We start from the raw sequence: 12,275 nt of genomic DNA on the forward strand, positions 1-12,275 counted from the left end.
TTTTAATAAGACAATAGAATTCTGTAGCACAGCAAGTAAGACTACAGAATGGATTTATAGTAGTTATTTTCAGTGGGGAAGGATACTCTTATTTCTGTTTCCCTAACACTGAGAATCACAACATGCAATAAAAAATTTTCCTGATATGAATACAGTAATATAACTACAATGTGAGAGCAGAAAAAGGTATATTGGGTACATTGTGCTATCCAAGTGTAACTCAATTATGAATACTACTATGTTTTAACAGAAATACTTACCAGGTGGGCTTATTCTACCATTACTACTATTCTGTCTTTGAAGATGTTCTTTATAACATACTGAACACATGCCATTTGTACGAGGGTTTCCATAAAATCCGCAGCCAGTAGAACAAAGCATAGGCACTTGGCTGTGATTAGTTTCTTGAGCCATGTTCCTCTGTCACACACCTGAAATTTACATATAATTAGCAAAGAACTCAGATACACACTACAATCATACATTACGTAAACTTGCTTTACATAAGAAAGGAAAACCCACATACACTTCCCCCTTAAACCATTCTATGCAGCTGTCTCAAGACCTAGGGCTAAGATAGAGAGAGAAAAAATAAAGACCAAAAGGATACAAACTGAACTTTTATGTCCAACCCACTCTACACAAGCAGGTTTGTACTGGCTCAGAAAGTATAAAGATCTCCTAGAGAGGTATCTGTTCTGAAGACTCCACACTATCAGAATCTTAAGGAAAATCCTTTGAGTCTAGTTCAGTTTGGACTCCTAGTAATAAGAAATATAAGTTTTGCTATATGTTACACTATTAATTTCTAAGCATTTAGACTTTTGCTCAAAGTTCATGTTTTAACTCATATAATTTATTCTGTTTAAAAACCATGTAACATAATATCAATGCTGGTGAAGAAATGGGCAGAATGCTGGTAAAATGAGAAACTGGTTCAACCTTTTTGGAAAGCAACTTAGCAATTCATCTTAAGAGCCTTGTAAAAGACTGCCCTCTGAACTAGTCATTCTCCTACAGGGGTCTTGAATAGAATAACTGGGGTATAGTCAGAAAAGAAAACAAAGGATAATATACAAGATGGGGCTGGTCCAGTGGCCGACTGGTTAAGTTTGCGTGCTCCGCTGCAGGCGGCCCAGTGTTTCATTGGTTTGAATCCTGGGCGCGGACATGGCACTGCTCATCAAACCACGCTGAGGCAGCGTCCCACATGCCACAACTAGAAGGACCCACAACGAAGAATACACAACTATGTACCGGGGGTCTTTGGGGAGAAAAAGGAAAAAAATAAAATCTTAAAAAAAAAAAAAGATAATATACAAGAGATGTGCTTCACAGCATACTTATAATGTTGACAAATGTAAAATAACTTAAACATCCAACATTATGAGAATGGATTTTTTCAAAAGTTATGCCGTCATTACAAATATCTTAGGAATACTCCCTGAAGGAGAAAAATACTGATGTAATCAATGAAAAGACAAAATATGAAATGTATATACAATATACTGCCAATTAGGACAAAAAAGAGCATCTATTAATCATCAGAAAGAACAGGAAAGAATATATCCAAGGATGGCAAAGCTAACGGTGACTTTTCCTCTGAGTTGTACCTTTTCAGTACTTTTAAAGTCCTCTTAAATGAAGATACTACCTGGCTAATTTGGAACAAATTATTTGTTTATTTATTTTAGGAAGATTAGCCCTGAGCTATCATCTGCTGCCAATCCTCCTCTTTTTTGCTGAGGAAGACTGGCCCTGAGCCAACATCCATGCCCATCTTCCTCTACTTTATATGTGGGACGCCTGCCACAGCATGGCTTGCCAAGCAGTGCCATGTCCGCACCCAGGATCCGAACTGTTGAACCCCAGGCTGCTGAAGCAGAACGTGCGAACTTAACTGCTGCGCCACCGGGCCAGCCCCTATTTTCTAAAAGTATTTAAAATTTAAAAAACTAACAGGACAGAGGAACTGTTTGGAGACCACATGAAGGCAATAATCAATTACAGCAGATGGAAGAACCCCACGTGTCATTTCTCCCATAAAGCAAGTGGTTCTTTGGCATGAACAACATGACAGAATAACAGGTTCTTTGATATAAAAAAAAAACAAAAAACCCTCCTCAATGAAATGAAGGCTACTCCAAAATAAGTTCATGTATGTTTACAGATGAGTCTATGTTCAAAGATCATGAAGGAGGGGGCCAGCCCGGTGGCGCAGCGGTTAAGTTCGCACGTTCCGCTTCTCCGCGGCCCGCGGTTCGCTGGTTCGGATCCCGGGTGCGGACATGACACTGCTTGGCAGCCATGCTGTGGTAGGCGTCCCACGTATAAACTAGAGGAAGATAGGCACGGATGTTAGCTCAGAGCCAGGCTTCCTCAGCAAAAAGAGGAGGACTGGCAGTAGTTAGCTAAGGGCTAATCTTCCTCAAAAACAAAAAACCAAAAAAACAAAAAAAACAAAGATCATGAAGGAGAAGACTATCAAAGGAGGACAACGTTTTGCCACTAAAGTCTCCTTGAATTGATAAACACTGAAGGAAAGTATTCACTGTTTAGCATTAACAGATATTTTCTTCACCTAAATCATTTGAAAAGACTGTTGTGGGTTGGGGGGGATTTAACGCAAATTTCAGAACCAAGAGCAATAATGCATTTGACCAGATTATAAAACAAAGCAGCAGGCTTAGCATTTGCCTTTAAAATGAAATGTCCTAAAACTGTTCAGAATATTTAGACCTTTAGCCTAGGAATACAATTTGGGAGTTTAAACAAACATCCTTCTTACTCCATGATGGCAAGTCATTTCAGAATTCAATCTTTGCTGCTCTGCTTTATAATACATGACACTTTAAGGCACCTCCCTCTCCTTCTGTTCTGCAATATACATATCAAATAAAAAAATAATGATGGGATAGAAAAGCTAACGTTAAACAAAACTTCGTTGATTTTTTTGGCCTACGTTCCTAGAGATAGCGTGTGTTTGGTTTTTGGTATCAGGGTAATTGCTCAAGGTCATGGAAGTAGCTAATAAGTGATGGAGCTGCCATGATTCAGTAGAGGTAGTCTGGTTCCAAAGTCCATGTTCTAAATCAGTGATTTTCAAAGTGTGCTCCATGAATCCCTAGGGAGGTCAAAACTGTTTGCACACTAAGGCTAGCTAGTTATCTGCCTTTTTCACCACGCTGACGTACGCACTAGTGATGCAAAAGCAATGCTGGGTAAAACACCTGGAGCCTTAACAGGGAGCCAAATTAAGACAGTGGCACCAAAATATACTACTAGTCATATTCTTCACCACCACACTCTCACAGTAAAATTATGAATTTTATTAAATCTTGACCGTGAACACACACATCTTGTTAATGTTTTGTGACAAACTGGGAAGTACACAGAATGCATTCCTGTTGCATAAAGTATGATGACTGTTTGAAGAAAAAGTACTTGTGCAACTGTTTGATGCAAGCTGATCAAGTCACCTTTTTCATGGAACATGTTTTTTATTTCAAAGAATGACTGACAAACTATGGTTATTTAGAGTTGTGTACATGCAGACATTTTCACAAAAATGAATGAAGTCAATCTGTTAATTCAAGAAAAACAGCTAATCGTATTTATTGGCAAGGACAATATTCAAGTGAAAAAAACCTTGACAAGTAGCTCCAATTTTTAGTTTCTCATAAGATCAGTGGTGATATTAATGATATGTTAGTAGTTGGTACTATATATGAACATTTGGAAGATCTGCAGAAGTCAGTGAACCCAATATTTTCCAAGCGACCAAAGTACAACAGTACAAAAGTACTCATGAACAAAAGATAATTCAAAGCAAAGGATAGGTCAATGAATTTTAAAGTAACAGGACAAAAAGTTTTTATATAGTTTGAGATTCTACACTGCAACTAACCCTTTAAGAAACTACAAATTGTCAAGTTTTGGTGTAATATCAAACAGCAACCTCTATTGTCTGAAAAGGTTATGAAAATACTCCTTCCTTTTCCAACTACATATCTGTATGACACTGTTTTTTCTTTCTAACACTGTAAGAGATTGAATGCAGAGGCAACTATGAGTATCTTGCTGTTTGTTATTAAGCTAGACCTTAAAGAGATTTGCAAAAATGTTAACAATGCCACTTCTCTCACTAAACCATAGGTGGGAAAGGTAATTTTGCATAAACTATTTTTAAATAAATTAATAAATATTTTGTAATTTTTCTCAGCCTTAATTTGAAATATGATAAATACCACTAGATATAACACACATAAACAAAAGTTCTTCAGAGTACTCATTAATTTTAGAGACTATAAAGGTCCTGAAGCCCAAAATTTTAAGATTCCACTGCTGTAAACTATGAGAATCAATGCAGGCAGTTATCACCTCAAGGGAACAAACACTGACTCTTTAAGGGAAGGGAGCACGAGAAAACATTACTCTTTATGTATAAAACACAGATATATATATACATAATACATAATTAGATATATAGTATATCTGTGGAATTAAAATTTTATGAAGGTGGGAGGCTGATTAGGAAAAAAACTGTTTAAAAAGACTCTTTAGCGGGAGGAACAAAGAAAGATTAAGCAACACTGTTCTAAACCACCAACCCATTCTATGCTGCCTATTAATGACATTAAAATGATATAAGAAAAGAAAATTAAAGGAAGTTTCTCCACTGGTACTGATAAATTTTTCAGTATATAACTGGCAATCACAAGCATCCAGAAAAGAGAAATATTCTATTTCTATAAAAACTTAAGTAAATGGTCACAGATTAAAAGCACAATATGACCACCACGCCTTTAAAGCACAGTACCTGCTATTGAACAATAAGATTAAAATTCAAAAATATGTAACACTAGCAATTTCCCCAAGCCAAACTGCCCTGCGCAGTAGCAAATTAACAATGATTCTTATAAGAGCTTTCCTATTGTAAAAAACTATCATTCAGGCAGACAAAAAACACAAAAGGATTTCACGGGTTACTTAGAAAAGAAAAGAAAAAAAATCAACCTTATTTATTCATCTTTAGACCACTAAATGTACCTTTCCATGAAGATTCAGAAAAAAACCAAAATCATAAAAGGGTATCTTAGTACATCTTAGTGGCAAAGATAGGGTAGCTATGGAGAAACTGGAATTCTTGCTTTCCTCTTGCTACTGTATCTTTTTGTTGGTAAACAATTTGCAGGGCCCATCAGTCTGGCATTCAGGAAGGAAATGAGGGAAGGGAAGAGAATGAGAAGGCAGAACAATTCTTTAATTGCTATATTGTGAGATTATAATGCTACAAAACCAAGGAGGTAAAGAATGAGATTACCAGACATAAACAGAAAAATTGATTATCATGGTATAATAAAAAAGCCTTATGAATTGCAGAGAATTCAGAAAATGTGATTTCTGATTCAATAACATTCATAGTCAATCAAAACCACAACCAATTGCCATCTCTACCCCCTCGGTTAGTACTTAACAGTTATTCAGAATTTACTATGGGCCAAGAACTGTTTTTGTGGTTTATTTATATTATTTCACTTAATTCTCTCCAGAACCCTATGATGTTGGTGCTATTGATATCCTCATTAAAAAAACGAGGAGAGAGACAATCGAGGAGACTTAATAACTTGCTCAAGGTCACATATCTAGTAACCAGTTGAATCAGTCTTTTTCTTTACCTAAAAAACGAAGCGAATGATGTTACCTCATCTTGTCCCTAGCAAATCTGTAATTTTGTGAGCATTCATAAATTCTCACTTTTTTCATTTAAAGACAATTTAAAATTTCATCCATTCAACCTTAAGATATTATGCAGCTTTGGGGGCTGGCCCGTGGCTGAGTGGTTAAGTTTGCATGCTCTGCTTCGGCGGCCCAGGGTTTCGCCGGTTTGAATCCGGGGCGCGGACATGGCACTGCTCATCAAGCCATGCTGAGGCAGCATCACACATGCCACAACTAGAAGGACCCACAACTAAAAATACACATCCATGTACCAGGGGGCTTTGGGGGAGAAAAAGGAAAAAAATAAAATCTTTTAAAAAAACCCGAAAAAAGATACTATGCAGCTTTAATTAGCCTAACCAAGCTCTTCAGAAAATTTATTTTTCCTTTAAGTCTTTTTACCTAAGAAATTCTCATTAGCATAAAAAATTCAAGATCAAATATTGTAAGACTGCAAAGAAAATTCATTAGCAACTATTAAAATCCTGACCAAAAAACAGCAAGGAAGGAATGCAACACAGACAATTGTAACTGCAAATACATGTCAATTAAACCTATTTCCCTCTGCTTCATTCTCTCAAGTCACCAAGTTCCAATAATTTTCATTTTGAAATGTCTCATTCTTTTCTCTTTTCCATTCCAATTCTGATTCTCATCATTTCACACCTGGGTTATTTTAACAGTTTTTTTCTTTCTGTTTTATTGTCCCTCCTAACAATCCATTTATTTAAATTCTCCTAAAACACCCGCTGCTCATCATATTACTTCTGTTTTAGTTATTGTCCCAGAAAGGAGCACTAGACCTAGCATTCATGCTCTACATAATTAACCCAACCAACCCAATTTCCCTACAAAGTATGCTGTGTGAAAAGAAAATGGGCTTGGGGTCAGATCGGCATCCCAGCTTTGCCGTTTTTATTACCAATAAGCGCCTGGACGTGTTACTAAACCTCTTGAAGTGTCAACTTCCTAAGAGGGCACTTGTATCATCTATCTAACCAGATTAAATAAGATAATACAAATAGAAAGCATCTAGACAGTGCCTGGGACATTAGCAGAAACTCAGTTACTGCTCTTACTCTGCTTTTCCTAAAAGCGAGGTCCTTTGCTCCCACCTGTGTGAAACAAATCATACTCATTGCTGGAAACAAGCTGGTAGTTCATGCTGCTCCTTCCTTAGTAAATGCTATGCAATTCTGCACTGTGCCTATAACAATTCTATCTACTTCAGGAATCAGCTTAAATTCTATTTCACCTAGGTCCATTTCTGCCCACCTTGATCTTCTGCTGCTCTGTATTTCTAAAGAATCTGTATGTACCACCTTTTTGGGGCCCCTAAGCTTATCACTACTCAAGTGTTTTACAGGTAAGAGAAGTTATTTCCCAGCTATATTGTAAGTTTCTTCTTCAAATCCCCTTTATGCCTAATATGAATTCCACAAAATATTTTGTTGAATAAACACATTTCATTATTGTTTGAAGTATTGATGTCAGGCAAAAAACAGTTATTTTCCATTGAAAGGGGGAGAAAACAGACTGAACAAAAATGTTTCACCCCACAGTACTCATAAATTCAGCAAGAATGACTAGTAGCCCAAGCCAGTTATAAATGCATATATTTTTTTCATTTCATTGTTTTTCTCCCTCCTCCTAAAAGAAATAGGGAGGAAATATAATTTATAATGACAAGTTAGTCCACAGAAGTTGCAAACTGGCAAATGAGTTAAACCTGATCCATAGCCATGTCTGGTTAGCCAGTAAAGATTAATTTTTTTTAAATTAGTTGTTAGCATTCAAGAAATGGGGAATATCACATAAAAATTCCAGATTTCTTGCTTCTCTTGAAAAATAGCAAGACCTGACAACAGTGGACTCCTGTTCCCAAAATTAAAAGCCATCAACTAGGACCCCTCTCAGACAGAGCCTGTACCTCCAATTCAAGAGCACCTTCACTTTCAGTTACCTGACTAATCTTAGAAGCATCAGAGTTTTTAATTCCTAGCTTAACATTTATGACCTTTTCAATTGGGAATCTTTACTACTAATTTCAAAAAGAGAAAATATACACATGTTGAGTTAAATAAGAATACACACTAAACAGTGAACTAGTACTGCATGCACAAAGTGATAATGCCTACCTTTTTAAATTGCTGGAAAATCATTCAGAATTGGTTAATCTTTGTAATTGTATCAAATAGAGATTCCCAGAAAAGAGCAAGGTAGAATTTATGGTCTATCCTACTATAATTTTTTTTTAATAATAATTGATCAAAAGAAGAATACTCATCCTGGCAGAGATGCTTTAGACTAGTATTTTCTGGTGGCATACAGTAATTTCCCATAGAGTTCTGAGTATCTGGATCTACCAGCTATCACATGAGCAATACATGTAGGTTCTGGGGGTCAAGAACCTTTGCAGAGATGACAAAAAAAATCCAGGAAAGTTCATATAGCAAACAGACCAGAAAGTATAAAACAACATAAAATACTTGGGATGAACGCTACTCACTCTGATAAAAGTATAGGGACTTTGGATTAGGGTTCCTACTGTACTGAGGATGCTCTGTAGTTCTCTCTCTGTATAGTAGTCCCCAGTTCCCTATGTCAGGTTGTCTTTTCTGCTGTTGCTTGGGCTGAAAGACAAAAAGGCGCGAGTCTAGCTAACATGAGAATAACATCTTCGGGGATACTACATATTCTTTCCCAGCAAGTAATTAATTCATCATTTCCAGCGTACTAGGTTATATAAAAATAAAAGACTCCAAAGTTAATTCTAGTAAATACAAACCTCACTTTCCCAGTTACTGCTATAAGGAAAGTTTTCATTGACTAGTATAATCTATCTCACAAAAAGAGGCTACTGTATATTATTTGCAGCTGAAGAAGACAGGTTTTAGAAAAACTCTGATTGGCATTCCCATCTTAGATGGCTCTCATTTGTTCCATTCTGCCCAAACATGCTTAAATCAGGGATTGGCAACAACTTTCCTGTAAATGATCAGACAGGAAATATTTTAGGCTTCACAGGGCATACAGTCTCTGCTATAACCACTCAACTCTGCTGTTGTCATGCAAGAGCAGTCACAGACAATATGTAAACAAATGAGGATGGCTGTGTTCCAATAAAACTATACTTATGACCATTAAAATTTGAATTTCATACAATTTCCACATCAGAAAGTGTCACTGTTTTGATTTTTTCCCCAACCACTTAAAATGCAAAAAACATTCTTAGCTCATGGGCTGAACAAAAACAGATTGTGAGCCAAAAGTCTGCCAACCTCTGGATTAAATAAGCAAATGACTTTAGTGTAATCATCACTACAGATGATGCAGGGAAGCTATGTACACATGGGACTCAAGTATAGGTAGTATTAACTGTTGGATTCTCTCATCCAAAGCTGAATGTAAAGTATTATTTGCTATTGCTAAGCAGCTTCATCTCTTAATTAAGTACATGTTCATCACCCAATAAGGGGAAAGGACTAGAAAAGACAATCTCATCCAAACCTGTATCCCCAGGCCTGGTTTATATGGAGAGTTACAGCTATGACGTAAAAAACGACAGTAATGCTCTTGGTACAAACCTGCCTCTGTTCAGCACATTGTTTTCTTCTCAACAAGGCTAAATGAATCCATGATGTCTTAATAATTATAAAATCATTCAGTAACTAAACCTGGAAGATATCTGTATTCCTGAAACTGATAGGTTTTCTCTGCCCAGTACATTTTCCTTTCTCACTCTTTCAGGTAACAGAATCTCTTTTTCTTGTGTGAGGATATTTCATTTGCTTTGGGCAGGCCTCCTTCTCAGGGCCAGACCGGTCTCAGGAGTGGGCACATGATCCAAGCGTGGGCATGTGACTCACGGGCCAATCAATCAGTCCTCCCTCAATTTTACTGGTACTACTGGGAAAGGAGGCAGACAATGTTCTGGGATTACCAGTTGTGAAGACAATACAATGTAAACCTGGTGCTGCTGGTGGCCATCTTTGCCACAAGGGAGGAAGAGTCCATTCAACAATTAAAATAAGGTAGGCAAAGCCAAAATGGGTAAGGAGGAGAGTGCTAAGACAAAGAGGGGTTGAACTCCTGCGTCCACCTTGCTGAGGACAGATAGCTCCACCCCTTAGACTTCCCAGTTATGTTTATGTGAGACAAATTCTGGTTTTGCTTTAGTTTGGTTTGAGTTTCTATCACCTCCAGTGCAAAGTCCTTAGTAATATTAGAATCAAATGCTAAACATTGCTCTACTAAAACTCTCAAACCTAAGAGAATAATCAATGCATATCAAAATGAAAGATACTCCACGAGTTCAATTGAGATGTCCTACAGCAAAGAAACCTACAAAAGAAACCAATAAATCCCATTCTTTTACTTTTAACATATAAAAGTACACAAGTCACAAATGTAAAGCTTAAATTTTCACAAATTAAACCCAACTGTGTAACTAGCATTCCAATCAAGAAACAGAATATCATCAGTACCCCCCAAAAGCTTCCTCACACTCTTTTCAAGTTATTACCCTTTCCCCCAAGGATAACCACCATGTTGACTTCTAACACCTTACATCAGCTTTTCCTGTTCTTGAACTTTTATAAATGGAATTACACAGTATATACACATTGTGCCTGGCTTTTCTCAAATTGTTTTTGAGAGTCAACCATGCTAACCAAACTGTAGTCCATTCATTCTCATTCCTATCTATTCTAGTCTACTGTATGAATAAACCACTACCCATTCTAGTGTTAATGGGGATTTAGGAACTTGCCAGTTTATGACTATGACAAATACTGCTATTATGAACATTACTGTATGTGTCTTTTGAATAACATACATACACATTTCTGCTTAGTATAGACCTAGGAGTAGAAATGCTGGGTCATAGGGTATGTGTATGTTCACCTTCAGCAGATACTACCAACAGTTTCCCAAAGTAGTTATACAAATTTACTCTCTCCTGGCAACTTAAGAGCCTTGGCAATGTGTGAGCATTCCAGTTACTCCATATCTCACCAATACTTGTATTGTCTGCTTCATTGGGCTGAATGGTGGCCCAAAGATGTGTCTACATCCTAATCCCTGGAATCCGTGAACATGATCCTATACAGCAAAAGATGTAATTAAGGGTCTCAGGAGGAGGAGCATACCCTGGATTATCCAGCTGGGCCAAAGATGTAATCACATGTATCCTTATGAGAGAGAGGCAGACAGACTTTTGAGATAGACACACAGAGGAGAAGGTGATGTGAAGACAGAGGCAGAGACTAGAGTGACGTGGCCATAAGCCCAGGAAACGCATGCAGCTACCAGAATCTGGAAGCAAGGAATGCATTCTCTCCTGGAGCTTCTACAGGGAGCGTGGCACTGCCAACACCTTGATTTCAGACTTCTGGCCTCCAGAACTTTGAGAGTAAATCTCTTGTTTTAAGCTGCCCAGTTTGTATTAATTTGTTATTGCAACCCTAAGAAATTAATACATCAGCCTTTCTACTTTAAATATTCTTATGACAGTGCAGTGATATCTCATTGCAGTCTTATAATTTTCATTGCCATTAAGAGTAAGGCAGCTGAGCACAACTGCATATGCTATTGGCCATTTGGGTCTCCTCTTTTGTTAAAGTTCCTATTTAAGTTTTTTGTACATTTTTTCTGTTGGATTGCCTTCTGCTTATTATATCTTCTACTCTGGCTGTCTTTCCCTTTTTAACGGTGTCTTGAAACCAAAACACCTTACTCTAAATTTTGATAACAATTTTCCTTTATGGTTAGTTATGTAATAAATCTTTGCTTACTTCAAGGTCATGAAGATGTTCTCTACTTTTCTTCTACATTTTATTATTTTACCTTTCACATTTAGATCTGCAATCCATCTAGGGTTTTTTTTAATATATAAAACGAGGTAGGGATTAAGATTCATGTTTTCCCCAATATGGTTATCTAATTAACCCAAAACCATTTATTGAAAAGACCACCCTTTCCCGATTGCACTGCAGTTTCACCTTTGTCCACACACTGGGTACTATACACGTACGGGTCTTTTCCTAGATTCTCAATTCTTTCCACTGGTCTACCTGTTTTAAATTACTATAGATTTTGGATCTCTAGTATCAGCTTAGGTTGGGATATCTGGTATCAGTTTTATTCTTCCTCAAGATTGTGTTGCTTATTCTTGACTCTTTGCATTTCCATGCAAATTTTAAATTCAGTTTGTCAATGTCTATTAAAAAAGAAAAAAAAAAAGACCTGATAGGATTGTGTTGGACACATGGTGTTTAATCTACAGGTGTACAAACACAGCAAAATATTCCTCAATTTATTTAGGTCTTAAGTTCCCAATAATGTTTTATAGTGTTCGTGAAGAGGTCTTACATGTCTCCTGGAGATATCTGTAGATATCTGATTTGTTAAAATCGACTATATGTAGTATCTTTTAAAAATCTCACTATCTGTTTGTTGCCAGCTTCTAAGGTGTCCCCCAATGATCCCCAAGCCTCTTAGTATTAAGTTCCCTCCCACATTTTATCAGCATTGGTCTGGATGATCAATAAGAA

At 37.0% G+C, this 12,275-nt stretch overlaps 1 protein-coding gene across 33 annotated transcripts in view; it reads right to left on the bottom strand.

Annotated features, from left to right (window-relative positions):
* The window catches only part of ZFAND6 (zinc finger AN1-type containing 6), an 80,939-nt gene that overhangs the window by 13,727 nt on the left and 54,937 nt on the right, over positions 1-12,275 (bottom strand). For 17 of the 33 annotated variants that reach the window (XM_023652349.2, XM_023652345.2, XM_023652335.2 and 14 more), the window contains 2 exons: positions 8,231-8,354; positions 261-431 (listed from right to left, as the gene is read on the bottom strand). In XM_023652349.2, coding sequence (XP_023508117.1) covers positions 261-414 — 154 coding nt within the window. In that variant the 5' untranslated portion in view covers positions 415-431; positions 8,231-8,354. The remainder of the gene's footprint in view (positions 1-260; positions 432-8,230; positions 8,355-12,275) is intronic. The other 16 variants (XM_070232488.1, XM_070232456.1, XM_023652342.2 and 13 more) reach the window with 1 other exon arrangement.

This window comes from Equus caballus, chromosome 1 (genome assembly GCF_041296265.1).
Source record: "Equus caballus isolate H_3958 breed thoroughbred chromosome 1, TB-T2T, whole genome shotgun sequence".
Classification (NCBI taxonomy): Eukaryota; Metazoa; Chordata; class Mammalia; order Perissodactyla; family Equidae; genus Equus; species Equus caballus.